The sequence below is a fragment of the Cygnus olor genome, chromosome 6, assembly GCF_009769625.2.
Source record: "Cygnus olor isolate bCygOlo1 chromosome 6, bCygOlo1.pri.v2, whole genome shotgun sequence".
NCBI classification, from domain to species: domain Eukaryota; kingdom Metazoa; phylum Chordata; class Aves; order Anseriformes; family Anatidae; genus Cygnus; species Cygnus olor.
In genome coordinates, this window is record NC_049174.1 from 9,304,116 (window position 1) to 9,331,837 (window position 27,722).

The 27,722-nt window shown below is 50.9% G+C and overlaps 1 protein-coding gene across 6 annotated transcripts; it reads right to left on the minus strand.

The window, feature by feature from the left end:
• On the minus strand, positions 1-27,383 carry MLPH (melanophilin). Of its 6 annotated transcripts, XM_040560930.1 has the most exons (18): positions 27,314-27,383; positions 21,344-21,408; positions 19,846-19,970; positions 17,739-17,960; positions 17,482-17,618; positions 15,973-16,011; positions 15,292-15,383; positions 14,452-14,580; positions 13,110-13,308; positions 12,003-12,166; positions 7,791-7,874; positions 6,080-6,271; positions 4,030-4,224; positions 2,796-2,951; positions 2,603-2,692; positions 1,854-1,911; positions 1,056-1,153; positions 1-941 (listed from the first exon to the last, which is right to left on the minus strand). In XM_040560930.1, the coding sequence occupies exons 3-18, from the start codon at positions 19,953-19,955 to the stop codon at positions 915-917; spliced, it is 1,992 nt and encodes a 663-aa protein (XP_040416864.1). In that variant the 5' UTR covers positions 19,956-19,970; positions 21,344-21,408; positions 27,314-27,383; the 3' UTR covers positions 1-914. The 6 variants fall into 6 exon arrangements, with proteins under 6 accessions (XP_040416864.1, XP_040416862.1, XP_040416865.1 ...); XM_040560928.1 differs by lacking the exon at positions 27,314-27,383 and having other exon boundaries at positions 21,344-21,496; XM_040560931.1 differs by lacking the exons at positions 21,344-21,408; positions 27,314-27,383 and adding an exon at positions 20,774-20,880.
• Positions 27,384-27,722: the final 339 nt, after the last annotated feature.

Here is a 27,722-nt window from a genome sequence, read left to right on the forward strand (position 1 = left end):
TGAACACAAAATTGGCTTTATTGTATGATTTAGTGTACGTATATATAACCTCTACACGGGCAGACAGGGCAGGAAACCAGCAAGTAACAGGTTAACTACAGCCTGAACAAGCAATCAATACCATCCCAAGTCTCCTTGGGCCACCTACAGCCCTTGGCTTGGCTCAATCTTTTGAACTTCAGACCACGAGGATTTTTGTTTGAAAAAAAGGAAACTGGTTTTGTTCCACCTGGAGTGGGAAAGTTTCCAGGCTCCAGACTTACAAGACTGCCCTGGGGTGACTGCAGGACTGGTTTCTGGACTGCTAGGAGTCTCTACGGCTGCTGAAGCCAAACCTATGTGTTACGTGCTTGGGAAGTCATGGTGAAGGTAAAGGGCATTGACCGGCAGGTACTGAGCCAACGCTTTTAGCAAAAATCTCCTCTGAAGCCTCCAGCCAGAGAAAGCAGCAGCTGGAGGCAAACAAGCAGTCTGGATTTTGGGGTGGGTGGGTGTCACCAGTGCTGCTGGCAGGAGCCCGGGGCCATCGCAGCCCCCGAGGGACATCAGCAAACTTCGGGCAGAGTGGGGAGACTCATGAGGAGCCCCTGTGCTCTGCTCGCTGCTGATGTGACCTCGCGGGGAGAGTGGCACCGAACCTCCCGGCAGGTAGGGAGGAGGAGGAGGAGGAGGAGGAAGGCAGCGTCCTGCCCAAAGCCACAGCCCCACGGATGTGTGCCCCCACACGAAGACCCAGCCACGCTCCTGCACCCCGACACCTTGCTTCTTTTGGGGTCCTCGCTGGGGTCCTGGCTTCCCCCCGGCTGGGCTTCCAGGGGCAGATGGCAGTGGGAGAAGGAAGGGCAAGCGCTGAGGGAAGGCGGCGAGGCTCTGCGCTGAGGTCTCGTACTGTTGGCAGGACGGTGCCCCTCTCCTCAGGGCAGGTGGGTCATCACGGGCTTCTGCAAGGCAATGACAGCACAGCCTCAGCTCGTCCCCTGCCCCAAGGGCTGAGGCCAGTGTGCTCCCCGTCCCTCCCTGCGGGTTTGAGGGGGGCTGTGTGGCCGACGACGTACCGCAAAGAGCCGCTCCGCTCTCCTGCTCTTCCCGTTGGGGTTCCTCTGCGTCAGCGAGCCGCGGTACGTGGAGTTGCGGTCGAAGGAGTCGTCAGGATCTGTGATAAAAGAAGAGGTGAGGCTGGGAGTAGGGCTTTGTAATCATTTGGGACACCAGGAAGGGCATCTGGTCATCATCTGCCTTCCTCTGCCACCAGTTTCTGCCTTTGTGGGTCTCCTTTACGAGTCTTTGACCTGCTGGGAGATAGAGCCGTCCCATCGCCCAGCCCAGGCAGAGGGGATTATGCTCGCCTGGTGATGTCCAGCCTGGTCGAGCATCCCTCTATCTCCTCGTGGGGCTGATGTGTCCCCTGCGCTGCCCTTATCTGCCTGCCCTTCTCCACCAGGAGGGCAGCTGGCTGTTCCTCAGCACGGGCAGAGGGGACCTCGCCGCCTCCCAGCCTCAGCCTGCGGAACCGAACTTTAAATTGCCTGCACTTGTGGGCAAGTGAGATTCCTTCTCTGCATTAAATGATCTTTTCCCCTTTTTCCTCCATTCATCTTCTATTTGGCATTATCTGGAAGAAGAACCATTCTTTCTGCCTGTGAGCTCATGAGGCGAGGTAAGAGAGAAACAGAAAAGTCATTTCCTAGCAGCCCTTGCTGATAGCAGTCAGGATGAAACTGTCCCCTGCCACCCCAGCTGCTGGGACAGGTTCCAGGTCACTGGAGAACTTTGGTGGCACGGCCACCGGGGTGCCACAAATGGAGCAATTTGGTGGATGGGTGTCCGAGCACCCCTGAGGCCACCGCTCTTACCGCTAATTTCGAGGGGGCTGTTGAATTTCCTCCTGAGGAACTGTGGTCCAGACATCTCCTGCAAGAGAGGGGGAGATGTCAGTGGTGGGGAAGGGGATGGGGGGACCGAGGTACCCCAGAGGCTGCCTTTCCACTACTTTAAAGTAAGCCCCCTCGAGAGGGGAGGTGAATGCCTGAGCACAGAGAAGCAGCACAGGGCTCTTGGGGTGCCCAGAGGAGGGAGAGCTGTCAGAGCGATGGGCTGCAGCCATGGCACCGCTTTCTGCCCATATATTGAAAGCTCTAGGCTTGGCACAGAGAGAAAATCTGCACCGAGGGGCTGGGCAGACGTGGGAGATGGAGTACAGCATGTGCCTGGCTCTTTGGACAGCCTCACCCTGCCTTGTCTGCGTGTTCACTTCTTCTGTTTAGCCTAAACTGATCTAAGGTGAGCAAAAAAGGCAGCACGGTGCCACGTCAGGAACCCTGATGACCCACGATTATAAAAATCAGTATGGAAATGCAGGAGTGGAGTCCCACACTGTGCACAGACTCAGAGGAAAGAGAGCGAGTGTTTCAGCAGTGACACAGTGATCCCGTGGAGCTTTCCCCCTTCCCACCCCTGGGAAGGGCATGAGGGAGCGCAGAGGAGTCCCGAAATACACCATCCTCCCTTCATATGTGTGTAAGGAATATGTGCCTAGGGAAGGTGGCAATGAAGGAGCGAGCACAGACCCCTCAGGACTGGGACGATCCTTCCCAGCACTCACCTGCCCGCTCTTCTTCCTTGCCTTTTCCACTGACTTCACGGTCAGCCCTGCCGCAGACAGAGCCGCAATTCGAGACTCGATGTCCGATATCTTTAAAGAGAGAAAAAAAAATAAACAAAACCCCCACGGGCAGGGCCTGGAAGACTCCCAGCCAGCTCCATTTGCTGCCACCAGCTCTTGGGGCTGCCCTCACCTCGCTCTCTGCCTGCTGCACCCGAGCGGCTGCCGAGGCCACTTTGTCCTCCAGCTCTGACAGCTCTGAGTCGGTCGTGCCGCTGTGCTGAGCCCCTTCCTCAAGCTCCACGAGGGTCGTCTCAAGCTGGTACGTCTTCCCAGCAGTCAGGTACATCTGAAACACAAGAAAAAAACAATCCACAACGTTGCAACTTAACCTTCCTCCTCTTGAGCCCCAGACACAACAGCTCCTGCCGCTGTTTTATAACTGCCTTCCTGCCTTGCAGCACTGACAGCACCACTCAGTTCCGGCAGGGCTTTTCATCTCATTTCCTCCCTTCCCGAGGCTTTTTGAGAGCAATTACCAACCGGGTGATGCAGCAAAAGGCTTGAGGTGGATACAAGAAGGAGCAAAACTCCGTGACCCCCTCGAGTAGCATCAGCATCCTCATGCCATGCGCCCAGAGGGGAGGCAGGCACCTGCGACCAGGCGTGGCCTGCCACCTCCCACGGGAGCAAGCTGGGAAGGAGATAAATTGATTCTCCAAATCTGGTCCTTCTTTTTTAAGGGTGTTTGTGTGGCTGGGTTGCTTGGGAGCAAGGTCAGGATTTGGGGGTTTGGTTTTGAGCAGCTTTGCACAGGAACTGCTCCAGGTATGCAGAAATGATGCCAGGCCCAGGCAGGGAAACACACGCATGTGGAGCACAGCACGGCACCAAGGTGAGCTACGGGGTGTGGAACAGGGATGCGCGGCCGCTACGGGAAGCAACGTGTTGACTTTGCTGTTTAGATAAGAGGGTGAGAGGAGCACAACTATCTCCCCTAATAAAACCATGGCTTTTACTGCCACTTACCTCCTCCTTGGCTACTGCAAGGATGCGAGTCCAAGCAACGCAATTTAGGAGACATTAATTTGTCCACACGCATTGAGATAAGATGACCAAGTGGGTTTTGGCCACCATTTTGCTGAACAATCCCCAAACTTTGATACTGCTAATGCACATCCAGCTCCTCCAGTTCTATTTTTTTCTCCATTTTTCTCACGGGCCGAGAGCACGGGTCCCTCACGCTGCTTCCACCTTTCTCCTTGGCAGCTCCTCCCCATTTTTCATGGGAGGATCACGGGATCTTCATACACATATGGGGAACACAAAGGCAACCTCTCCGATCCCTTAGTGTGCCGGCTAAACAAGAAATCTGGGAGGTTCTCTGCATTCCCACCCTGCTCCCAGAAAACTCTCGGGAACCTTACATTTTCTTCCAACTCACGGTACGCTTCGGCCACCTCTTTCCCATCTTCCAGGCTGGGACGCTGCCCTCCGAGGGGGGCACAGGGCCCATTGCACTGGCTCTCTCCATGCACCGACTCACAGACTGCTTTCTCCGTGGTGTTTATGGCTCTCAGGACTTCGGCCGTGATTTCGCTCAAAGCCTGAGCCGACGACCTCTGCGAATGCCCAGCACAGCCAAAGCGGAGGGAGAGGAGGAGGAAGAAGAAAGGGGTGAAAAAAAAAAAAAGTTATCATTATTTTAACGTGTGCTGACGGTGTGCGAAACAGCGCGAGAGGGGGTAAAAGGGGTATCAGGCCTTCAGGAGCTGGAGAAAGATGGAGATGAGATAATTAAAGGGCTTGCATTGTTCCTGAAGGGCTCTCCAGCAGAGATGGAAGCGTGGCTAAAACAGAGCTTTGATCTCAGCTCATGCTTCTTTGGGGATAGCGTGACAAAGGGAATCACCTCGAAACACGGGTGGGGAGCTGCCATTAGCACAGAGCTGCTGCCGGGCCGGCTCCCCACGGCGTAGGAAGGCTTCAGAAAGGTTCCTAAGGGACCTTTCCTTGCCTGGAAGCAGTGCCATGGAGCTGTCGGACTGCCAAAGCATCTGGCCACCTGAAGGTGTTACAGGAGGGGAGGACAACAGCTCTGACTTACAGCTTTACTCCTCCGGGAAAACCCATGACATTCTCTTACCCTTTTTCCTCCCAGGATGGCTGGTTCTGATGCTGCACTGGAAAAGTGTGAGATCTAACATGGCTTTACAGGCCTGAGCATGGATGTCAATAACAAAAAAAGAAAAGTATTGCATGGCCACACGGCCAGAACTTGGGGCTCGTGTCCTCTCTTCCCACCCCAAGGAGCGCTGACAGCGGTAACGCTTGTAAGCGCTGCCTGCATTAGCCCCGTCGCTTGATCAGTCAGAAAGCACGTGTAAAAATAGACCGAAGAAACTCATCATCTCTCTCTCGGCTGATAATTCCCTAGAAACCAAGGAGATTGGGGTGATGTGTGCGCTGGAGACAAAGACAAACAGTTTTGTTTACAGCCGCATGTATTTCCAGGCAAGCCGCTCTGTGGAGAACCAGCCCGCTCCGTCCTGCTGGCACTTTTATCATTTTACGGTGCCTTCACTGTGCGGCACCGAGCTTCATGTTTTCCCCTAGGAATGCCTGCTTTTACCGCAGCCTTCCCCCATTAGAATACTTCTTCCCAACTACACAGGAGACTTGCACAAAAAAAACTCAGAATTAAGCAAAATCTAAACCTGGCTCTCAACTCAGAGGGTGCTGATGCTAATTAAGACTCGTGCCCACCACTGATAAATGTACTCTGAGTTCTGGTCTGATAACTGCAGATCACGTTTCTTTCACATCATCACTTTGTTTTCTAACAAGAGACACCCTCATAAATACCTCTAACAAACAAAAGGAAAGTGTAAGGAAGGTTGCTGTTAAAAAAAAAAAATCTATGCTGCCACAGCCTCTAACCCAAACTGCTCCATCTACACGTCACTGCAGTCATTTCGAACCCAATGTCCCACAAAGGTATTTCATGTTTTTTGCTCTAAGTGTTACCGTGATGCAAAAAAGCTGAATTTTTGTTTCCCTTGGCAGGTTTGCTTTTACTTGGCTGTTGTAACTCAGCTGGGTCTCTGCTTCAGAGCTGAGCTGGGTGACTTCTGTGTTGCCCACCTGAGCCCACTGAGATGAGTGTGCCGGTATCCTCCCTGCTTCAGGGCTGCCTTTCCGGCAAAAAGTAGCAGAATTTAGGGCAGATCCAGAGAATCTGGGCTTCAATTTAAGAGGCACCAAATGGTCTCTCCTCCTGTTGCTGGCAGCAGGAGGCGATGGGGGGCAGCACAGTGCTCTAAGTGCAGATGACACTGACCCAGTAGAGTGGAACTGGGACCCAAAATTTTGATTTGGGAGGTGTGGGATGAAACAAGAGGCACCTTGTAATGGTGCAAGGGAGGAAGGAACCAAATGTGGAGCCCAGAACAGCACAGGTAGGAGGGCACAGATCACCTTTTGAGCCTCACTGGCCATGTCATCGCTGGAGGAACTCGTCTCTGGTTTCTTCACTCCTGTCTTCTCTTCACGCTCCTCTTCTTCCGAGGAAACTTCTTTGTCACTGATGTTGCTGGCTAGCTCCTGCAGCTTCCTCTTGAGCTCCTGCTCCTCAGTGTTGGGATCGAGCTGGGGCTCTGGGGCTGGAGACTGAAAGGACAGCAGCGAAGGGACAGAAGGGACCTGTGTAAGTGCACGGGTCTACCGTGGGGACAAGGGTGTGCGTCTGGCTCCAGACACTCTCACCAAGACCAGCCGGGCATCCAGCACCAAAGCGGATCAGGAGCGCCCTGTGTCTACATCCCCCAGGCCTGCCCACCACCTCCTTCACAGGGCACAGGCGGTGGGGAGCAGAACAGCAAGTTTAGGCTGTCCTCCTCAGAATAAATACCATATGGGGCCCATGGGGAGCATTTCACAACAACCCAAAGATCCACCAGGTTAAGAGAAGCAGCCGTGCGAACCACCATCCCCCTAGGGAGCCTGGCTGTACTGCATCAGAGCCCCTAGGTGCTCAGGTTTGCAATGAGAAAACAGGCAGCACGTTTTCCCATAGGGTAGAGGGCGTATTTCCACGCAGCCCTGTTATTACACACGATTCATTTTACCCGAAGAAGAAACCCATTAAACTCGCAGCAGTTAGAAGGGATCTCTGGAAGTTACTGAACTCACTGTCCCTCGAGTGAAGACGGGAATACAATTACTTGCATCATACCTGATGGCTTTTGTCTAAGCTGTTCTTAACAGCCTCGAATAATGGCATCTGCAGCAGGCAACCTTTCTCCCAGGCAACCTATTCCAGGGCCCTGCTATCCTTTCTGCTAGAAAGCTTCCCTTAATAGTTAACTCGAAGCTGTCCTGCGGCAGCTTACACCCATTACCTCTACCCTGATCTGCCACAGACATGGAAACAAAGCTTTACTTCTCCCTGAAGCACCTTTCTACCTGCTTGGATACTTTTGTTCCCCTCACCCCTATCTTTTCTTTCCTGGGGTTAAACCACTTGGCATTTAAAGAATCCCATATATAATTTTTTCTAGACCTCAGACCATTCTAGGTGTTCTGGTTAGGCGATCAAACCCATGCTTTGGAGGTTTTGCTGATGGCTGCAGCTCTGCCAGCCTGGTGACACCTGCAAACATGCACACCTCCTACTCTGCTGGTCGGATTTACCGACAGAAACACTGTCTGTCTGTCCCTGTTAAGAATTTGAGAGAGAATAAGAAATTGTATTGTTTTTTAGATGCCTGGGGGACTTCTCTGTAATTATCACTACTGAGCCATTCGTGGCCAGAGCACCTCATCCTAATGGGTTCACATGAAGAAGCACACAGTCTAAAGTTAGAAACCCCAAATCAATGTGAAGTGGCCTATGTTGTCACAGATTCTACATTGCTGCCCAACTTTAACTTAATTTAGCTGCTTTCTTCTGAGACTGATGGCATAGTACGACAAGGGCAGCACAGAGGAGATACAGAAATCCTTCTTGCCTCTGCTCTCTTACTCTAAATATTCTTGAAATTAGCATTTAATAGAGAACCAAAGCAAAACCCAGTTGTTTTCCTTGTGCAGAAAGGGTAGGGAAGGCAGGAGCTTGCATGGGGACCAGCTGATAGGAGGGGAAGGGACAGGCACCATCCACATTTTCTCCCCAGCTCTGCCCTGTTACCTTGGCAGAGTGCACCAGGATTTTTTCCTCCAAGCGGTTCAGCATGCGTTCAATTGCAGACATGCGTTTGTTGAGCTCATGAATCTAGAGGAAAGAAGAGAGAAAAGGAGTAGAGGACAGAGCCGCCACCACTGCTAGGACGGTGTGAACACAGCCCAAGGCACATGCAACCAGCAGAACAAAAAGAGCAAGGCACCACCACCACGGGCTCCCCAAAGAAATCACAGCAGGAAAGGAGGGTTGCAGAAGGGTTTACCCCATAAGCCACTAAAATAAATATAATAAACTATAATAAATGCTCACCACCGACCCCAGAGTGTCCCTTGATGTCCAGAGGCATCAGGATGTGACACAGCCAACTCTCTTCCCATCATTTTTGTACTGTCCCAAATTCAACTCAACATCAGTTTTCACTCCCTGCTATGACATTTTTCATGCAGCTACTACCCCACCATCCCCTGCTGAATACAGCACTGGGAGAGGAAGAGGAAGGGAAGAAGGAATTTCCCATGAAAAAATTCCAGATAGAAAATGCAAAACTGAAAGTTTTCCCCAAAATGCTTTGAAATTTTCTCACTTCTCAATGCTTTGATTTATCAAGATTCTTGCCCCTCTTTTCTCCCTTCCTTCCTCTTCCAGATGAAAAAGTGACCAGGAGAGGAGTCAGACAGACAAAATTCTGGAAATCAAAGAGAAATTGCTTTCTATGCTCAAGAGCCATGACAAATTTTTGTGGTTAAATCACTGCAAACATAAAAGGAAACTTTTTTTTTCTTCCTCCTTTAGAAATAGAAGTTTTGCTTTCTTCCAAAACAAGTCTTCCTCCTTTGATCAAAACAAATAAAATACAAATGATGAAAAATATTGCCCGTTTTACATAGATAAAACACCACCTTCCACATTACTCGTGCTCTGAGTGGCTGCCTCCCATTCAAAAGGGAGCGAGCAGTAAATGCAATGAGTAAATGCAGCAACAAAGGGATGCGAGGGCTTTGCTTTGTTTTTATAACATTTCCATCCTGTCACTGAGTTTTTGTGCTTGCTGGTGTTTGATTAATTAGATCCTCACAACAGCTTGGAGAGATTGCATCTGCTTAAGTGAAGATGAATATAAAAACCTGACACTGGGGAGAGCAGAGCACGGTAATTACCATCCTGGATTGAATGCATCCTCAAGCAGCATTAAGCCTCCAGGCAGGAAGCAATCCAGTCCAGCTGTAAGTGGTTTCTTGGTACTGTTGGGCCTGACTCTTGTGCCACTCCGGTGACAATGAGAGGTCTGCGATGGACCATAAAGCTCAGAAGAGGAGACCAACGTGAACTGAGCACCTAGTGCTACCTGCGCTATCCATACCGCGGCAGTTCGGGGAGGTCAGAGCATAATGCAGGGCTTGCTGTTGACAAGAACAGGAGCTGAAGAGCTTTTTTTCACACTTCCTCACAAGCCAGGCTGGTTCCTATGCCTGGTGCTCACTGTGCAACACAAGGTGCACCCCCACCCTGCATGACAAAGGCTGCCGAACACCGGTCTCTGTTAAAAAGCTTAAATGAACAAACCAAAATAAATCACAGCCCATAAGCAAGACATCAGCTAGGGCAAATGGCATTTTTTCCAGAGAGTGAAGACAGGTTATTTTAGCAGAAGTGTTGCCTCCAGCCTCTCAGCTAACCAGGAGACATCTGGGAGAGACCCAAGACACCTAAAAGAAGCTTTAGGTAAAGATGAAGGAGTCAGATTGTAGGAATCAGAGGAAAAGGAGCCTAAGACTGACATCAGAGCTTTGGAAATCCAGAGTTAAGATCCCTTTAAATGCACCAGAATGGCTTTTGGGGAGAGACCCAAACAGTAAAAAAGTTGTTTTTCCTTGTGGTTTGGTCCTGTTCAGGACCAAGACCTGGGCCTCTGCTGAAACCGAATGTTTTTGTGTGTGAATGAGTTTTTCCCAGCTCAGGGCTTCTTTTCAAGTCTCATCAGATTTAAGAGTTGTTTTTTGTTTTGGATTTTATTTCAACACCTGCAGCTCCTGGAGTTGTAGGGCTAGTGAGCAGTCTCTGGTTTTGTTACCAGAAAATTTAAGTTTCTTCTGTTAGGGACTGAAAAGCATGCTCCCGCCAGAGTTAAAGCAAAAGAGACCTTCAGATCAAATGCATTTTGATGAACTTGCACCCAAAGCAGTTGTAGCAAAGAGGGTTTTCATCTGTGGGGTGGAAGTGACACAGGACAAAGAGATGTGCTCTCCATCTCTCGAAGCCTTCAAAAGACAACAAGGTGTCTGTCAGGAAAACATTGCCTTTGAAGCAACAGGCTATGGGATGCGATACAGGATTAACTCGTGTTCATAAAGATGCTTCTGGACCCTACAGGGCACAGTCTTGAACCACCAGTTGGGAGCCATCTAGCACTGAAACCTGCATTTTCCTCCCTGCCTGCTGTGGCATTGCAAACTAGCTCCGAGTTTTGAAAGATGTTCTCTCTTCTTTGGGCTTGTACCTGGCCTCTCCTGGGCCAACGGTGACAGCAACACGTGTGTTGTTCCGAAGTTAATGGGCCAGCATGGAGCCTGGTTTCTTCCTGCTGGGACAGGGGAAGGCTCTGCGGGACGCGGTTGCTAGCTGTAAACGCATCAGCAGCATAAAGGGCAGGAAGGATGAAGAGCTATTTAAGCTAATGAACGGTGTTGGCATAAGAACAAATGGGGCTGAATTGGGAATTAGAAGATGTCTCATAACCATTAGGGTGACGAGGTGCCACAGCAGCCTTCATACTGGTGTGATGGAGCAAAACACAGAGCACACTGGACCGCGCTTAAGCAAGGGCTTGCAGAGGCGATGAAGGAAGTCATCTGAAGCACTGGTAGGAATTTGGCCCCATTTCCCCACTGCAAAGCACTGTGCACATTTCATGCCTAACGTACCGTGGTCTCATTAAGGACACCCAGTCCAAGGTTTTTCCATTTACTGGGGACTGAAAAACGGAGCACATTCACTAATTTGAACATATGCTGAGAGAAAGAAAAGGAAAGGAAAGGTTTCTCCCTGCTTAGGTACACGAAGCATGGTGATAAAGGATGGCTGCAGTTACAGACCCCCTACCCATTGCCAAAAGCAGAGTCCAGGATGGCAGAATCACTCCTGTAAGCAGAAACAAGCAAATTTCTTCCCCGTATATCTGTGTAGTCAAGCACCAACGTGCATTTTGCTGCTGAAGAGGGCTGAGGGAGGCTTTACCATTCTCACCACCGACCTTTCTCAAAGGTGGCGTCAAGGACTGCAGGTCCTTATTTACAATTAAAACACAAGCTCACAGCCCTTTCGACACCCTTCTCTAGACTGTTCTCCTATTCTCATTCAGGGGAGAGACGTGGCAGGTCGGCCTGACCCAGTCCTGCCAGGGCTGGAACACTCCACACCGTGAAAGAAAAGGATCTCAAGGCTGATTACATCTCCAAGCCTCGGCCTGATCATAAAGCCCCGGCACATTTAATTGAAGAAAGGGGACATGCAAAACTATAGGTAGGTCACAGTTTAACGGGGACAGACTGGAGAATTGACAGCACTGAAGGCAAGCTTGTTACTGCAACAATAGCATGTACAAAGGGAAACGCCAGCACTTGGCTTTCTCCCAGCCATGGCTGCAGAAGAGGAAAGGCTGGAAGGAGGCCTTGGGAAAGGTCCAGAGTGCTCCTGTGTAAACCTAACAGGGCAGAGAAACCACTCTTCTCCCTCGCCATGAGGGAAGGACGAGCCCTAAATGCAGCTCCAGGCCCCAGGCGTGCTCTGCGTGTCATGGACAACTTCGCAGGTCCCCACAGCACAGGGGGCAGAGCAGGGCCCTGGGCCTTCATCTCGCTGGTGCCACCTGGCTGTGATAAGAGGACAAGCCAGCTCCTAGGTCATCCCCCATCCCACCACCCTGCTTGGCAAAGTGTAATGGCCACACTCCTTGCTCCCCTGGATCCTGAAGAGAGAAGGATCCGGAGCATGCAGGGAGCTACAATCCCTTTTGGGCCCGCACCTGGCAGGCGTCGGTGCCAAACTGCACCTCTGCAGAAGGGGGCAATGGTTTTGTGCAAATTTATTGTGTGTTTTGTGGTTATTTGTGGGTCTGCTTCGCCTCTGAGCCACACCTGGCAGATAACAAGCGTGGTTTGTGGCAACAGAGGCTTGGCCACAGCCGTGGTCTCACAAGGGGCTCTGCAGCCTGCTCAATACCTGGTTTCCTGAGTGGCTGATGTTCTCCTGGGAAGAGGCTCTGCTCCGGCGTTTCATGTGGTGGGGCAGGTAGGCAGGGACCTTCTGGGCTCCATTCACATCCTCATCAGAGGTGTCCATGTCTGCAGAGTACGGGGACCGGGGCTGCTCGCCCCAGGGGCTGCCTTTTGGAGAGAGAAGGCTTCAGTACAAAGATCCCAGAGATTTATACGAACTCCTGGACATCAGTCCCATCTCTAAGACAAACAAATAACCAGTCCCTTCTCCAGGTTACTTTTTCTGTCCTTTGTTGGTGTTGCAAGTAGAGCTGCTGAGATGGAGCTGCGAACAAGGAGCATCATCCCTGCCCGCTCATGCCCCAAACAGCTGTGCCCTAAACCAAAAACTGACAGTACCTTTTCGATTTTGTGGCAGTCCAGGTTTGGACACAGCCTTTCCTTCATTCAAGTGCTGGTAAGTTATTTATCTCAGGGGTACCAGCCTAGGAGGAAGCATTTAAAAGAGCAGACCCAACACCTTTTAAAGGAGGATTTCAAATGAGACAAGAACAATTGCAGAAAAGGGAATTAACAAGCCTGAGGGCCCTGCTGATTTAACAGCCCAGAGGGGCTCAGAGTGGGGATTTAAATGGTACAGATTAAGGTTTATCCAGTGTTTCCCAGTGCTCTGGAAGTCAAACACTGGAAAATATAGCCAGGCAGTTTGAGACCCAGAATGATATGTTCCACAGCTGCCTATGCAAATGATGGCGTTCAGTCCTCCTGACTCTGCTGTCACAGCAGGAGACAGTGGTAATAAAAAGCAAATTCTGTGCCCTCATTTGCTAGGGTATTTATAAACCACAGACCCCACAGCCTGCCCATGCAGCCAGTGACCAGGATTTTGTTGGGAACAAGACCAGCCCATTACAGCCAAATAACTTCAGCTGATTCTTTAGTGAATAAAAAAAAAAAAAAATCAGTTTTGCAGATGGACATTTTGTCTTGACACTCAAGCCTTTTAGTCACTTTGACGTTGTTCAAAAAGCCGTTTGCATTTTGGTCCAACTGCTCTTGCAGCCACCTTTCCCCAGAAGGAGAGAGGAGGAGTCCAGCCCCACACACCTACCAGGTTTTGTATTTCTTTCCAGGCTCCTTCTCCGTGAATTGATGGTGAGATGAACCTCTGTGCTGAAGAGCTGCTCTGGAGGGCTTGGGTGCTGTTCCTGTTCTTGCAAGATGTGGTGGAAGACCGCTGCCAGACCTGCTTCCTCCATCCTGTGCTCTTGGGGGGCATCTTCAGCCGAGCTGGGGAAACCTGGGAAGGACTGAGAGGCAAGGATTGCTGTTGGGCTGCTGCTAGTGGGGGCTCCTCTCCCTTTCCTAGCAATTCCTGGCTTTGTCCTCCAATACATGCATGGGCTAATCTTTTATAATGCCAGTTTTTAACAATCCAGCTTAAAGGCCTCTTAACCTTGCTGCTCAACACTGAGCAATACTTAGGATCACTGCCAGGGGGCACTGTTAATTTTTATGAGAAATAGGTATAGAGTCCCTGAAGCTAGGCAGGAAAAACCTTGGTCCCCAAGATCCACTTTTTTAAAACACTGTGCCCTTTTGCTTACTAAAATAATAACGAGCTTCTGCTCCACAAATAGTCTGCAAATGATAAATTGAATTCAGATCATCTTGGCAGAGGTCAGCCCTCCCTAGATGTTAAATCCTGCAGCACAAGGGCAGGTTTAGATAATGAAAGAATGAATCTACTTCCTTTCCCCAAACTCGTATCAATTTATGTGGAATTGTGTGGATTGCCTTTTTGTTTGTCTGTTTTAAAGCCTTTGTTATGTGTCTCAGAACATCTTAGTTCTAGCTAGGAGCAGAGTTTAATTTATTACAGCCCGGGGTCAGGCGCCCGGGAGCTAGCACAGCAGGCGTGGGGCCCTGATAACACGGCTGCCTCCAGGGTGCACCGGGCTCCTTTCTATGCCCTTCTTGTGCGGCTGACACTCAAACGCTACATCCCCAGTGCCACCATGTGGGAAAAACCGCCCCAGACTAGAAGGTATGATGGGAGAGCAGGCTGTTTTTTTTTTTTCGTTTTTTTTTTTTTTTTTTTTCTTCTGTCCCTTGACTAGTGAATGTTCTGTTTCCAAAAGCTAGCTGGAAATTAGTGTCCCATAGCCCTAGAACAACACAAGGAAACAGCTGCCTGCAGAGATCAGCCAAGGGATCTGAAGGGAGAGATGCAGAAAGTCTCTTGGTATCCCATCTGACTGACCATCCCACTCCACTCAGCCGTCCTAACTTGGCAAAGGACTTGGGATGGGAGAGGATACAGCAAGGCTCTAGGGAGAATCGGCACCGCTGCCTCTCAGAACCACCAAGCAGCTGCAAAGCTGGCCGAGGAGGTGGCAGAGGTGGTGAGGAGGAGGAGAGGCAGAAGAGCAACCCCACCACCCCCCCAGTACCTGGAAGCCATCAGGGCTGATTGGTGCTGGAGAAAGCTGCGCAGACTGGCGGCGAGACTGGGAAGAGTACTCCGAGTCCAGTTCGAAATCAAAGGGATGGACAGACAGCAGGCGCTTTGTCTTGCGCATCTTAACATGGAAAGTGTGAGAAAGGAGAACTCAGCATGAACCACAGCTGGTCCTGAAGAAAATGATCCTGGTCTCCTCAGTCTGCCTGAATCTGTGCACAGGCCAAGGTGAGGCTCATGCTTTTTCTGGAGAACATTTGGGTCTCGGGATTGTGCTGTTTGCAAGGAGCCGGGTGTACAGGACAGCACGTGCTTATACTGGAGTCAAGGAAAAGCAGGCTCCTGATTTCCACAGCTCTGGATCAGGACTGTGGCCATCAACAGGCAGAGAGAGACTCTCTCCCAGTTTATAAATCCTCAGTGGGCAAGCTGAACAATTTGACCCCTCAAAGAAGTCCAGGAGCTGCTCTCGGGTCCTGCAGCACCTCCCTGCCTTCAGCCAGGGATGCTGTGGGTGAGATCTCCCCATGTCTGCGAGGTCTTTGGGTGCCTTGGGGCAGGAGTGGCTTGGACAAGCCCCTAAGACTTCAGAAGGGTAGATGAAAAGTGAAGTACTGAGGGTGTGAAGTGCAGCACATAACCATAGGCTGGAACAGTGTGTGTGTAACAGGAGGTATGTAACATTAACAGCATTTCAAAGAAAGATTTCATGCGTACTGCAAGGACAGATACACTTTCTAGCAGGAACAGAAAGCCACCACCACCCCCGGCAGGTCAGCAGCAGTCAAGGGCACAGAGCGAGGCAGAAGGAGTGGCAGAAGGAAAGGCTTACCCTGCCGTAACACTCTGCTTCGGCCCCACGAAGGGCATCGTCTTCATCATTGCTGTCATCCCCAATGCTGCTGGCACGGAGCTGGCATTCACCTGGAGGGAGAAGAGTGGCACGCTGTGCAGGGGCAGCTCAGCACCCTACACCTGGGGCAGGAGAGTCCCTACCACATCATACCTTGCTTCTCTGGGATGAAGAAGTCCACGCCAGAAACACCTCTCTCAGTTAATTTGGTTTTGGCACACTATGCCAGAGCACAGACATTGCACAAGTGAAAGGGGAGAGGACACAGGATGGGAAGGGACTGGAATTTCTCTCATCCTATCAAAAGGCAAAGTTGACCAACCCTTTCCTCCTAATGAACACAACCTAAACCCACAAATTCAGTGCGTTCGCCACAAATACAGCCAGCTTTAAGCATACAACGTAGACGCACTGAGATCGTGATGAGTGCTGGCAAGCTTCAAGTCTGGCTGTAACCGAAAATCTCTGTTGTGTCAGAACCCACCCTTGGGAGCCCCAGGTGCACTGCAGGGCAGGAGCCGAGCAGTGGGGAGACGTCCTCCTTGTCCCAGGCACTCCCAGCAGCTCTGCAGCGCACAGCCAGAGGCTGGGAAAAGGAGGAGACAGCAGCAACCTCTCCTGAACTGCAAGCTGCATGCTGCAATTCTCTTTTCAACTTACTGTTTATGTCTGGCAGGCTGTAAACTCTGTCGTGAAGACCTAAATGAGAAGAAAAATTGGGGAAAAATAAATACATTTTCTCCAGGTCATTTGCACAGAACAAGACTCAGAGCTGCAGTTCACCAGAGTTCTCAGCCTTAACCATCACAAGGCACAGTCATGAAAAGACTTTAGAAGGAACAAAACACGTACTCGGAGACAGAACTTGTAAAAAAAAAATCAAAAAGCTCGTTGCCACCACTTCCCCAGTCCTAATGAAACACATCATAGGCTGGGAATGCAGCAGGAGGGGAAGCCACAGCAAACAATTCATCCTCCTTGCACCGTGCTATACTTCTGCAAGCAACATCCTGCGAGGATGTTCTTGCTTCCTCAAGGGTCAAGCCTTGTTAACGAAGCAAAGACAAAAAAAATCACCCGTATTTGTGAAAAAGAAGGCAGATTCTCAATTTAAAGAAGTCTAAAGCATTGTTATCCTCAAACCAGGGTTGGTTTTCCCTAGGATTGTCCTTGCTTTGTGGTCTGATGAATTCTCACACTGTGTAAATTTTTTCTCAGCCCTTTAATTTCGTGTTTGCTGCCTCTATCCTCCATGCTCTTCGTGATATCTCTGCCACGAATGGTCTGGACAGAAAAACGATTGGACTGCCTGAATCAGCTCATATTGATGGTATTTGTGCAGACTTTTCCGGTGCTTCTCATGGTGGGAATAAAATCCACATTAGCTTTTCAAGGAAATGGACAAAGCAGTGCAGCAGCTGTTTGTATGGCAGCTAGCAGCTATCCAGTAAATAACAGCACATTAACAGCAGCTTTCACCACGTGTTTATACGCTGTCAGACCAGTCTCAGAAATCCTGAAGGTCCATGGAGCTCAGAAGAGCACAGAAATTGTGACAGGCAGTTCGCTAATTTTGATACAGCTTTGTCTGTGCCAGAGCTCCATCAGACTGCCTGTAAAAATCGTTAGATCACTGGGAAAAATGAGTGCTGGCTCTATCCACCCTCTGCTTTTCAGACCTGGAGGTTGCTGTGGCTGCTTTTGCCAGGCAGGCAGAAGTCACAGCCAGAGCAGAGGATGCCGGAGACAGGTTAAAAGCCTGAAAATCACTGCCACCTGCTGACACACACACTGCTGTATACCCACAGCCGTCACTTCCCGTCTCCTGCGAGGACACATTTTACTCCTCGCCCTCAGCAGACTCCCAGCAGGAAGGCGTTTTGCCTAAAAATCCCGAGGGCCTGGTGTGGCCGTGGCGGGTTCTGTGCCTGCTGGCCGTGCACGCCAGACAGACATGGCTTCACCTCGCCGCCGACATAGAGCTAAAAACCTATCACATCTCCCACGGAGCAAGCCCGGGGGCTGTTTGCGGGCAGCCAGCACATCTGATAAGCAAATTCCTTGCCCAAGGAATGCAAGGCAAGGTGAGAGAATTAATCTTTGCTGGAGACAGAGCTCAGGCTTCCTACCCGTAGGTTTCAGTGGTATCACCCCAGCGCTCGCCCTTACCTAGAAATGCCGAGTTGTCCCGCTGCCCTGGCTGCAGCCTGCCATAGAGGGACTGCAGCACCTTGGCGCTTCCAAACCTCTTGAATCGGGATCGCACGTGCTCGTAGTACCACTCCAGGGACCCGATCTTCACAATCCTGCTCCAAGAGGGGAGAGAGGGTGATGAGCCAGCCTCCCATCGCCACGGGGCTGGGAGAACTGCAGCACCCCAATTCCCTCGTCACCCAAGTGACCCCAGACAGATTTTTTCCCCGTACCTGGAGAGGCGGCAGGGGTCGCAGACCCAGCCCTGCTCCTTCTTGTTGTAACGGCTGCAGCTCTTGCAGGTGTAGAAGTGGCAGTCCAGGCACTGCCTCTTGCTGTTCAGCAGGAATTTGAAGGGCTGCAGGCAGTGGACGCAGTGGGTTTCGTTGAGGTGGGACTGATTTGTCAGGAACGCCCTCTTGCTGCTTTCCTGGTCGATCTTGCACTTCAGCTCCCTGCAGAAAGGCCCCAAAGCAGAGGGACAAGCATTAGGTGGTGGGCAGTAATATAATGTAATCTCACAGAGCTCTGCCACCTCTCACGTGGCAAACTCCATAACCCTCGATAATTTCAGGAAATGATTTTCCAGGGAGCACCCTGAGCCCCACAGCTTGTGGAAAACAGCTGCAGGGCAAATCTAATTAATGACAAATCAGGGATTAAATAAGCTGAGTCGAGCAAAGCGGCAGGCTCTGGATTCAGAGCAGGTTACAATCTTAGATTAAGGAGAATTAAGAGAGGTGTTGATCCAGTCCCTCGGTGCTAAATTCAGCACAGATTTATATCAGACAGGATGCCTGTGCAGTGAGGTTCTGGCCGCAGCTGGTGGAGATGCTCGTGATGCTCCCGTGAAAGCCCAGCTAATGTGAACAATTTGGGGAGCATGTCCTCTCTGCCACCAGAGCTGGCTATCAGGGCTGGTCCCCATGCAGGAAGGACCCTCAGCAATAGCCAGGGCCAGCCAAAACACACATTTCCACCCCCCTGCTCAGAGCAGGGGCCGAAGGCTCTGCCTGAAAGCTCTCTGTTTGTTCTCTGCACCAGCCCAAATATGTTTGCCTTTGGGGCTATGGTTGCGAGACGCTGTTTGACTTGTAGGGAAGGTCCTACAAGGCTTGTTTTCCACCTAGGCAGGGTTGGAAGCTGCCTTTTCCAGAGCAGAAATCAGCCTGGGCCACACACCTCGAGCAAGCAGCAGGCTTCATGGGGTTTCTGCTGTACCTGGCTGGCTCCACCATCACTAAATTTTCCTCCAGGGCTCTGCCATGGAGAAACGAAGGCAAAACATAAGACAAAAGCTCTGCCAAGTCATTGCCAGGTGCCACTCGTGCCCCTCCTGCCATCCAGATCCTTGCACCGGGATTAGGGATCAGCTCTATTTCTTTTTCTTTTTCCCCATGGAGATTTTTAAAACCAGCTTGCTGCCAGCACACCATTCACTGTTATGCTGGGGCAGCTCCAGCTTACATTAACCAAGACTCTGGAACATGTAAAATCGGTATAAAGACCCAATTGGGCATCTACTTTTTGATATTCAGATGCTCACCGTCCTAGCAGCGTTGCTAGCAACACGGTGCTAATGTTAAGCAGTAAATTTCTATGGGGATACCAAAAACAAAGCCCCAAACAGAAAACCCACGATGCTGCAGACTGTGCCAGCCCTACAAACCAGCTTCTAGACACACAGCTCAAGGAAACAGACACTTTTAACCCTTTTTCCCTGTATTTTGTTTTATACAGGCATGCTCCCTTCCTTGTCCACCTCTGTGGAGGGGCAGAGCTGCAGGAGCCGAGGACACCCACTGCCATGCTGTGTTCTGCAATCCCCCCCGGCAGGCAAACCAGTTTTCCCACCAGCTGTCATCAAATCTCCCAGTTAATTGCACCAGCAAGCCAGCGAGGCTCCCAGGCGCTCCTGCATCTCATGAAAAGGGGATTTTTCAAACCTACTTGCTTCTTCTGCCGCTGAAATCGATGCTGATTTCTTCCAGAGCGAGCATCCTAGGGGAAATCCCTAGCAAAGGATGACTCTCAGCCCCTCGCCCTTCCCTTGTGATCCAGTGGAGGAATCATCTCTATCAAACACCCTGTTTGTAAGGGTATGAACATACATCCATTTGCTGTTCTGGTGACTTTCGATTCTTTTTCCAACCTATGGTTCCCTAAAACTTTCCCACAGTGGCACACACAACATATTTAAGCCTACTGACAACAGGTTCAGTTATTTCTCAGAGATTCTATAGGACCCCATGGGCTCCCAGGACCCACTAAATTGCTGACTGCCAATCTCCCACAGTAAATACTGTGACATTTGCCAGACCCCACGGTGTGGGTACTCACTCCAGCCGTTCCTCCTCTTTCTTCCGCAGGTCGAAGTCCCTCCGAACCACCTCCCAGACGTGCCTGGCCTCCTCATCGGTCAGCTTGGAGAGATCCAGCTTCCTCCCCATCTCACGCTGGCGAGTCTGAGTGACAAAAGCAGCCACGTCACAGAGCTTTAAACGCCTCCCCAGGGGAAAAAAAGGCAGGAAAGCTGCGGGGCTTGGCACGGGGCTGAGCATCCCCTGGTGTGCCAGCTCACCCAGAGCAACCGGCTCCAGCACACCAGGTCCCGCCAGCCTGCCCCAGCACCGCCTCTGCATTCCCGAGCCTCTGCTCCTTGCTGTATTTCGACCCTTAAACCCATCATCCTGCACCTACAGCCTTGTGTGGGGAACAAAAAGCACCTTGGGGTGCTGTCACCAGCATGACCATGCCAGAAACAGGCCTCCTGTATTCATCAGCTGCTCTCCCAGTGACCAGGAGAAGCTGAGCTTCACTTGTAAAAAACAGCTTAATTAGGACATGGTGCTCCCCTCATTTACAGTTATCAAGAAAGGATGGTTTGACAGGATTAAAAGAAAAACAAAGTACTTCATATACATGAAGGAATGTATTTAAATTGCAATAATCCAATTAGCAAAGCTGGTCTTGTTATCATACTTGCTGTTCCCTCTCTGGGTAAAACATTGTGTTTTAGCACAACGATCATGTACATTAAAAGAAACCCTTTCTTTATCTCCATCGGAGCAATGCTAGGCACACTTCGTTTCCCTTGACAGGTATCTTGTCAAAAAGCAAGCCAGCAGGAGCAAAGGGGAGAAACATTCAGCTGGGTGGGAGCAGGGAAGGATTTTTGAAGGGAGTTTTCTACCCCACCAACTCTCCTGAAACAAAGATTAGGCTAAACTCTATGAACAGAGCCAGAAGAGGATTTTTGAGTCCCTACCTGGAGGAATTTGGTGCAGAAAAAGCAGTTGTTAGAGACGCTGAGCTGCAGAGGAGGACCACAGGAGCCTCGCTGGAGGCCATGCACTGATGTCCAGCGCAGACGCGGTCCCACAAAAGCAATTAGTTTTTTGGCAGGGGCAGAGGCGAGCCGAGCTGCCCTTACGTAAGCTTATTTGAAAGCCCCACTGAATCCGAACAGCAAAGTGGGTCAATAGACACCAATTATCATCACAACGAGACCCTGTTCCAAGGCCTTTCAGTGCAAGCACAGACGGGATCTCAGATTTGGGTTTGCACCCGTTGGGATGCAAGGACAAGGATGCACTGACATGTGGCCTGCTACACAATGAAAATGTAAAAATAAAACAAAACAAAACAAAAATACAAGCACACCTAAGTGCCCACACCCCCGAAAAGTGCTGTTTTAGCCAGAAAAACATCACATGGGCAGCTTCTTGGAGGCAGGTCCATAGATTGGCATAAATCTTGGGAACCACATTATTTTAGGGAGACTCTCCCCCACCCCAACTCAACGTACCAGCCAAAAAAGGAGGATTTTTTTTTTTACCTCTTTCAAGGCAGTTTGCTGAGTTTTGTAGAGGTTCAGATGCAGGCTTTCGGCGATCACAGCTTCTGCATGGGAAAGAAAATTAAATCTGCCTGACCACAGCTGGTTCCCCTGTCATCGCTTCCTCCAACAATTATTCACGTGGGCTCCTGAATCTTGTGAACTGATGTACAAAAAATAAATCTATCCAAACAACGGAACCACACAGAGAGATGCTATCACGTGTCATGGGGCCAGACAGCATGACATGAAGTTCACCAGTGCTTGCGACAACCATGCATGCACGGGGTGGGAGTTAGGAGTGGGAATGCGAGGCAGGAGGAGGTTGTTTTTTTTATGTGTTCAAGCCCTTGGGTTTGGTCATGTTGGGGACCACGGTGGCAAAATGGAGAGGGAAGTGTTACGAGCTAAGCCCCTCCTAATAATTAAGCTATGGGTAAAGTTTGGGCTCAGTTTGTTATTTTTGACCTTGTCAGATAATAAAGGGATGGCATTTTGGGGGTAGGTTCTCTAAGAGAAGCATTCCTTCAGGGCTGCTCTTTTAAGCACGGTATTAATGTGAGCTGTTATCTTTGCATTTCTTGGCCGTCATTTATAAAATCAGCTGTAAACTGATAATAGAGCACAAGTGGCCTGGGCCTTCTCCGGTGTATTTTCTGGTAACTGGAAGCAAACCCATCCTCCGTGAGCAGATTTTGACAAGCTCACTGGATGAGATACCGCTCGCTTATCTCCACAGACCGTGAATCCCACCCCAGTGAGCCTACCAATGCTCTCACTCCTGATCCTTGTTTTTCACCTGGTAATTCTGGGCACTTCCTGGCCAAACCAAGGGACAGAACAGGTTATTTTTAAAAGAATAATAAAGTTTGATTTTCCAAATTTCTGCCCCAAGTGCTGCAGAGGGAATTTGCACAAGCTCTTCTACAAAGACCTCTTATCTTCCAACCCCAGCACGCCAGAGCAAAACAAGAAGGACAGGGAAGGGGTGTAATATGCCTCTGCTATTTCTGTATGTGGCCCACAAGTGATTTTTTTTTTTCCTATTAATACAACCGTTTAATTACTTTACTGCATGACCACAGCTTGTTTGGATGCTGCCAGGACGACCCCAACAGCCTCGCTTAAAGAAAGTGGCCTTTCAACATTAATTATCAATTAGAAAACAACAGTCACAGGATCAGAAAAAGATGTTCATGGAGTGTCATTTACAGGGTGGAATTTGGATTTTGAGTGTTTTTCCCTAATCATGTGAGCATTACAAAGCTGGGTGATGGAGCAGTAGGATGCATGACCTCTCCCTTCTCTTATCTAACCAGATTTTTCCAATATGGATCTAACCAGATTTTTGATGAATTATGCTACAAGCCTGTTGTCTACCTGACCTGAGAAGTGCTGCGTTGCCTGCAGAGAGGTCTAAGCCCCAAAACATGATCCAAGTTCACTGCGTTGCCCATGTTCCCCTGCCAGTCCTGCACCCAGTCCTAACCCCTTTCAAATCAACGTGAGCTCAAGGCCACTTCAGACACGGGCATTTTAATGGCTTATGTGCTGTTACAGCAGGAGAAAACCAAGTTTTGTGCTCAGCAGGCTGCACCAGGCGTGCACAAATCCTGCTCTCGTCTGGGTGACGAGGTGTCAGAACCTGGCTCTGGGGGAGTTCATCGACAATTTTAATGCTGATCACACACCTTAGGTGTGAAATACTTGGGGAATGGGCCACAGGAACTTGAATGGGTCACAAAATTTAGGGTGGAGGAGCCTGCTTGCTCCCCAACGCTTCAGAGGTGGCCACAGGCTTTGCCAGTTGCTTTGGGAACAGCTGGGGCCCTGAGCACCTACAGAGATGCAAAGAAGATCCCATTTACCAGGTGGGGACGCTAACTGGATGTTCCTGTTCCGACAATTAGCAGGGGCGCAAACGAACTGCGCTCAGGCAAAGGGCTCTGCAGAGCTAGCAGCCTGGGAAACGCAGCAGTTTGTAATGCAGGAGTTTGGGCATGTCTGGAGAGCTTGCTTCGGGCTGTCTGAAGACACAGGCTGCCGTCACTGAGCTTGTTCCTGCTCTGCTGCAGTCCAGAAGGGTCTCCTTACCCCGTTAAAAGGCAGAGGAGCAGACCCCACGTCTCCTCTGCCGCCGTCAGCCCACTGAGAGATGCTGCTGGGGAGACGACATAAGGGAAGGGCTGATAGCAGAGGACTCGTTTTTTCTGAAGAAAACCAGAGGCAAGTCCCCGGAGGTTGACTGAGATCCACGAAAAAAAAAAAAGTGACATCCCCACGCCGAATTCAATGTGTTTATAGCCAGAAACCTTACCTCGAATACGGGATTTCGGATGCACAAAAGCTGTTGGCCTGGAGCTCACTTGGACCCTGCTTTCTAGGCACCGAACTACAAACAGAAACCCCGATATTTTGCTTTCACTATTTACGCATCAGAAACCACCACTGCGCAGATGCAAGTCCATGGAAAGAGCTATCTAACGCCGAGATCAGATCTTGCCCAGATTCTCTGAGCTGAAACCCCAGACACGACACATCTCAGGCAGGCTGAGGATAGCTGTGGCGCATAACGGCGGGGCAGAGATAACTTGGTGTCTGGCATCTGATCGTGCCACTGAAACAGAGATGGAGGGGATGATACCCCACTTCCTCAGGCCTTTGCGTGCCATTCTCTGGGCTGTGATGGATTTTAATGTAATGCTGGGCAATAACACAGCTTTACACTCAAACCTTGGGGAATAACCACGAAAAATAAGATTACACTTACCGGGAGCGAGGCGACGGGGCTGGTCACCAAAAACAAAACACTGCTGCCAAATTCAGCATGTAGGATCCTGGAGAGGGCACCCTTTGGGAGGTCACCCCAACTTTTATCCCATAAGCTGGCAAAATACCCAGGAAATTCCCACAAACAAGTGCGCTTGGCTGCCAGAGCATTTAATAGGGTCGTAGCAGTGCTGGGAACATTTCCACAGCGGGGTTTATAACCCGGCCTCGGGATCTCTACCTGCAGGACGGCTCAGAAGGAGCAAGCAGGAGAAGTGAAAGCACCTCGGGGCCCCGGCGTGGCCTATCACAGCTTTTTCCCCTGGGGAAAAACAAGCCCTCGTTGTTCCAGAGGGACAGCCTGGCACCCGCCCTGCTCACACGGAAATAGGGGATGAGATAAGGTTTTGTGCGGCCCTTCGGCCACATCCCGGTGCTGATAAATGCAGTGCTGACCTACCCAGCAAGCCAAATGCAGGTGGCAAAACCTGCGAAGAAGCAGGGCAGCTCGGCTGTGCTGGAATAACCCTCTCTTCACTAAGATTTCTGAGATGATGCGCTCCCCTAATCCTCTCCTATGAGGGTTTTTGGGTTCCTCAGGGACCCCAAAGGCTTCACGGGGTGCCTTGTGCTGGCCAAGCCCAGCTCTGCCAACCGCAGGTATGTGCTCGTACCACGGGGTGTTCTCAGAGTGTTGCTCAATCTATTTGAACACTGGCTGAAAATAAATACTTTTCTTTTTTTTTTTTGTTCCCTTCCTGTGACCCGCTCCAATATGGGACAGTGCCATGGCACTCCCAGACCTGCCGAGGTGCGTCCTGTTCTCTGCCATTAACCCCAAGCAAGGGCACAAAGATTTTGGCCAGATTTTGGGCTGGCAGGAGACAGTTTGGGCAGGCGTACGATGGGGCAGAGGTTGGTGTGGAAATGAAGACGCAGAGCCCCGGAGCTGGGCTGGGGACAAGCGGAGCTCCCATGCCCGCAGCTCCATCTCCATCCATTACAAACCTGCTCCCGAGCTGGGTGGCATCATCTGGTGCTGGCTCCCAGCCCTCAGGCTGCTGCTGTCCCTGTTGGACGTGATCCCAGGGGTAGAGAGGAGGAGAAGGACGGGATGGAGCCGCAAAGCTCACCGCTGCACAAGCGCTCGCAGCAAGGACACACAACGGGAGCCTCGCCAGCCCTGCCGAGGGAGGGCTGCCGGTCGATCCACTCCCTAATGAGTTTCCATTTGGCCCTCTCTGCCCTCTTTTCCACGTGCTGCTGGCTCCCCGTGCCCTGCTGGCAGGCGTCAGCCTGGGCACAGGAGGGGCAGGCAGTGCTGACCCTAACGCAGATGGTGCAGAAGGTGATGGAGGCGCCCTGCACAAAATCAGCCTCTCCCTGGGCTGGGTTTTGAAGCAAAATCTCCCTGTGACACCCCGGCAGGATGCTGCAAGTGGAGATGGGCTGATAAGTCACCTGCTTATCAGCAGCTTCTGGTTACACAGCCGGCTGGCTCCAGCACTGAAGCAGCATCAGCTGCTTTTCTCCTCCTCCAGCCGTCGAGGCAAGCCGAAGGGGAAGGCAGAACCACAGGGCTGCTGTGTTTGTGTGGTTTGGGGCCAGTCAGATGATGATTTCCCCCCCCCCCCCATCCGAGCAGCCAGCCCCTCTTCACCACGGGAATAACAGCGAGGAGGAGAGCAGGCTGGCAAGGGAACGGTGCCAGCAGCACGCCTCCAAGTTACAGCCTGGGGCTCTCCAAAGGGAGCTGCAAAATGCCCAGCAGAGGCGCCCAGCATCCTAAAAGCCCCCGAGAGGCTGTGGGGTGTCCCCCCATCCCCGCCTGGCTTGCAAGCATCCAGCACCTACAGAAGCCTTGTGCTGCTCCTCTCCTGGCCAAAATATCGCTGGAGGAAAGAGAAAGAGCTCGGGGATGTTCCTCCGGAGAGAGGTTTCCTTGTGCCACCGTGCGGAGCCCAGCAGAAAATGCAGGCAGCGAGCACATGATGAGTTTTTTTTTTTTTTTTTTTTTTTTAAATTAAAAAAGGGCTGCTGCTTTGCAAAAGCTGGGGTCTCCCCAGGATGCGATCCTGGTGTAGGGTTAAGGATGGGATGGGGTGGGATGCCACCAGACCTACCAGGACCTGTACCTGTAAGCCGTCTCCGCATCGTCTCAGCACCCAGGAGGAATTTTAGCTGAAGACACACCATATTTCCCTCTCGTAAACAAGTTTTTCTCAGCTCTCTCGCCAGGTACCGCCGACAGAGAGGTGCCCTTCCCACCCTGCAAAAGCCCAAACCATGTGGATAGAAGCCAGCCCCATCGCTAAGAATCCCCGTTTGTTTGTCCTGTTGCCTTTGGAAAGCTCTCCCAGCCCCCGGGGAGTGCTTACCATTTCCTTTCCTCCTCCCTGTTCCTTCTCTTGGTGGAGAAGGAAAATCCCAGCAGCTGTCCCATGACTGCAGTGAAGCCTGGCCAGGGCTGGCCTCTTAGGGGGGAAAAAAAAAAATCAGGTCTCCTTCTCTCTTTTTTTGGTGTTCATCCTAGCTGAACGCAGGCCAAACTGGCATTTCTGTGAAGCATTTTAGGTCATATAATGTAAAAATATCTCCTGCCGTTAGACAGCAAAGAGGATCTGGCTGTTGTTCCCTGCACACCTACACCCCCTGCAGCATCCTCCTCCTTTAAATAACACCTCCCCCGACCCTTATCGCAGGATCACTTCGGTTGGGAAAGACCCTTAGGACCCTCAACTCCGTGCTCACATGATGCCACCAAGTTCACCACCAAATCATCCCTAAGCACCACGTCCACGTGTGCCTAGCTCGGACCTGGTTGTGATGCCCCAGGCTAGGTGTGGGGGGAAAAAGGACCCCACAACACACACAAAACCAACATCATCACCCTTTAAAAGCGTTTGGACACACAGAAGGACTACTTAAGCTAAATACACTGCTGATGCTGGGATCACACCATAGGAGAGCATCTCCTGCACGCTGCAGGCATCCTCGCTCGCTGCCCATGGCCACGAGCCTCGGCAGGGCATTATTTCACTTACAACATATTTTTCATTCATCCTTCAGGTGTCTGGTTTCATCAGCTAGAGGGTCCGGCTGGTATTTTTACACCAAAAAAATTTTTTTTACACCAAAAAATTTTAGCCACTAAGAGACCCCCAAACTGTGATTTAGGAGAGGAAACAAATTAAAGCTCACCATAACGTCAGCCAAGAACCCACAGTTGCTGGTGTTGGTGGATGGAGCACGTTGTCCTCTCGGCATCCATCTCTTCTCCAGCCACTGGATCCCTGAGCATTAGATAAGGCAGGAAAAGACACCCAGGGTAAAGCAAAGAGATCCTAGCTTCAGGATCCATCCCAAAGACTTTAGGAACTATGTCTGCACCCCACCTGCTCCTGTGCTGCCTGCTCATCTCCAGCTTTCTCACCCCACTAACACCACATTTCAGGCCAGGGGAGGGGACAGCATCCTCCCACCCCACAGCAGGGCAGCTCCTCGAGGGGGTTCAGAAACCCTGCCCTTTTTCCAGGGCTGCTTTGGGCAAAAACTTGCCCTTTCCAGGTTTTTAATACCTGCATACTCAAGCTGTGGAGTTGCATCTGCC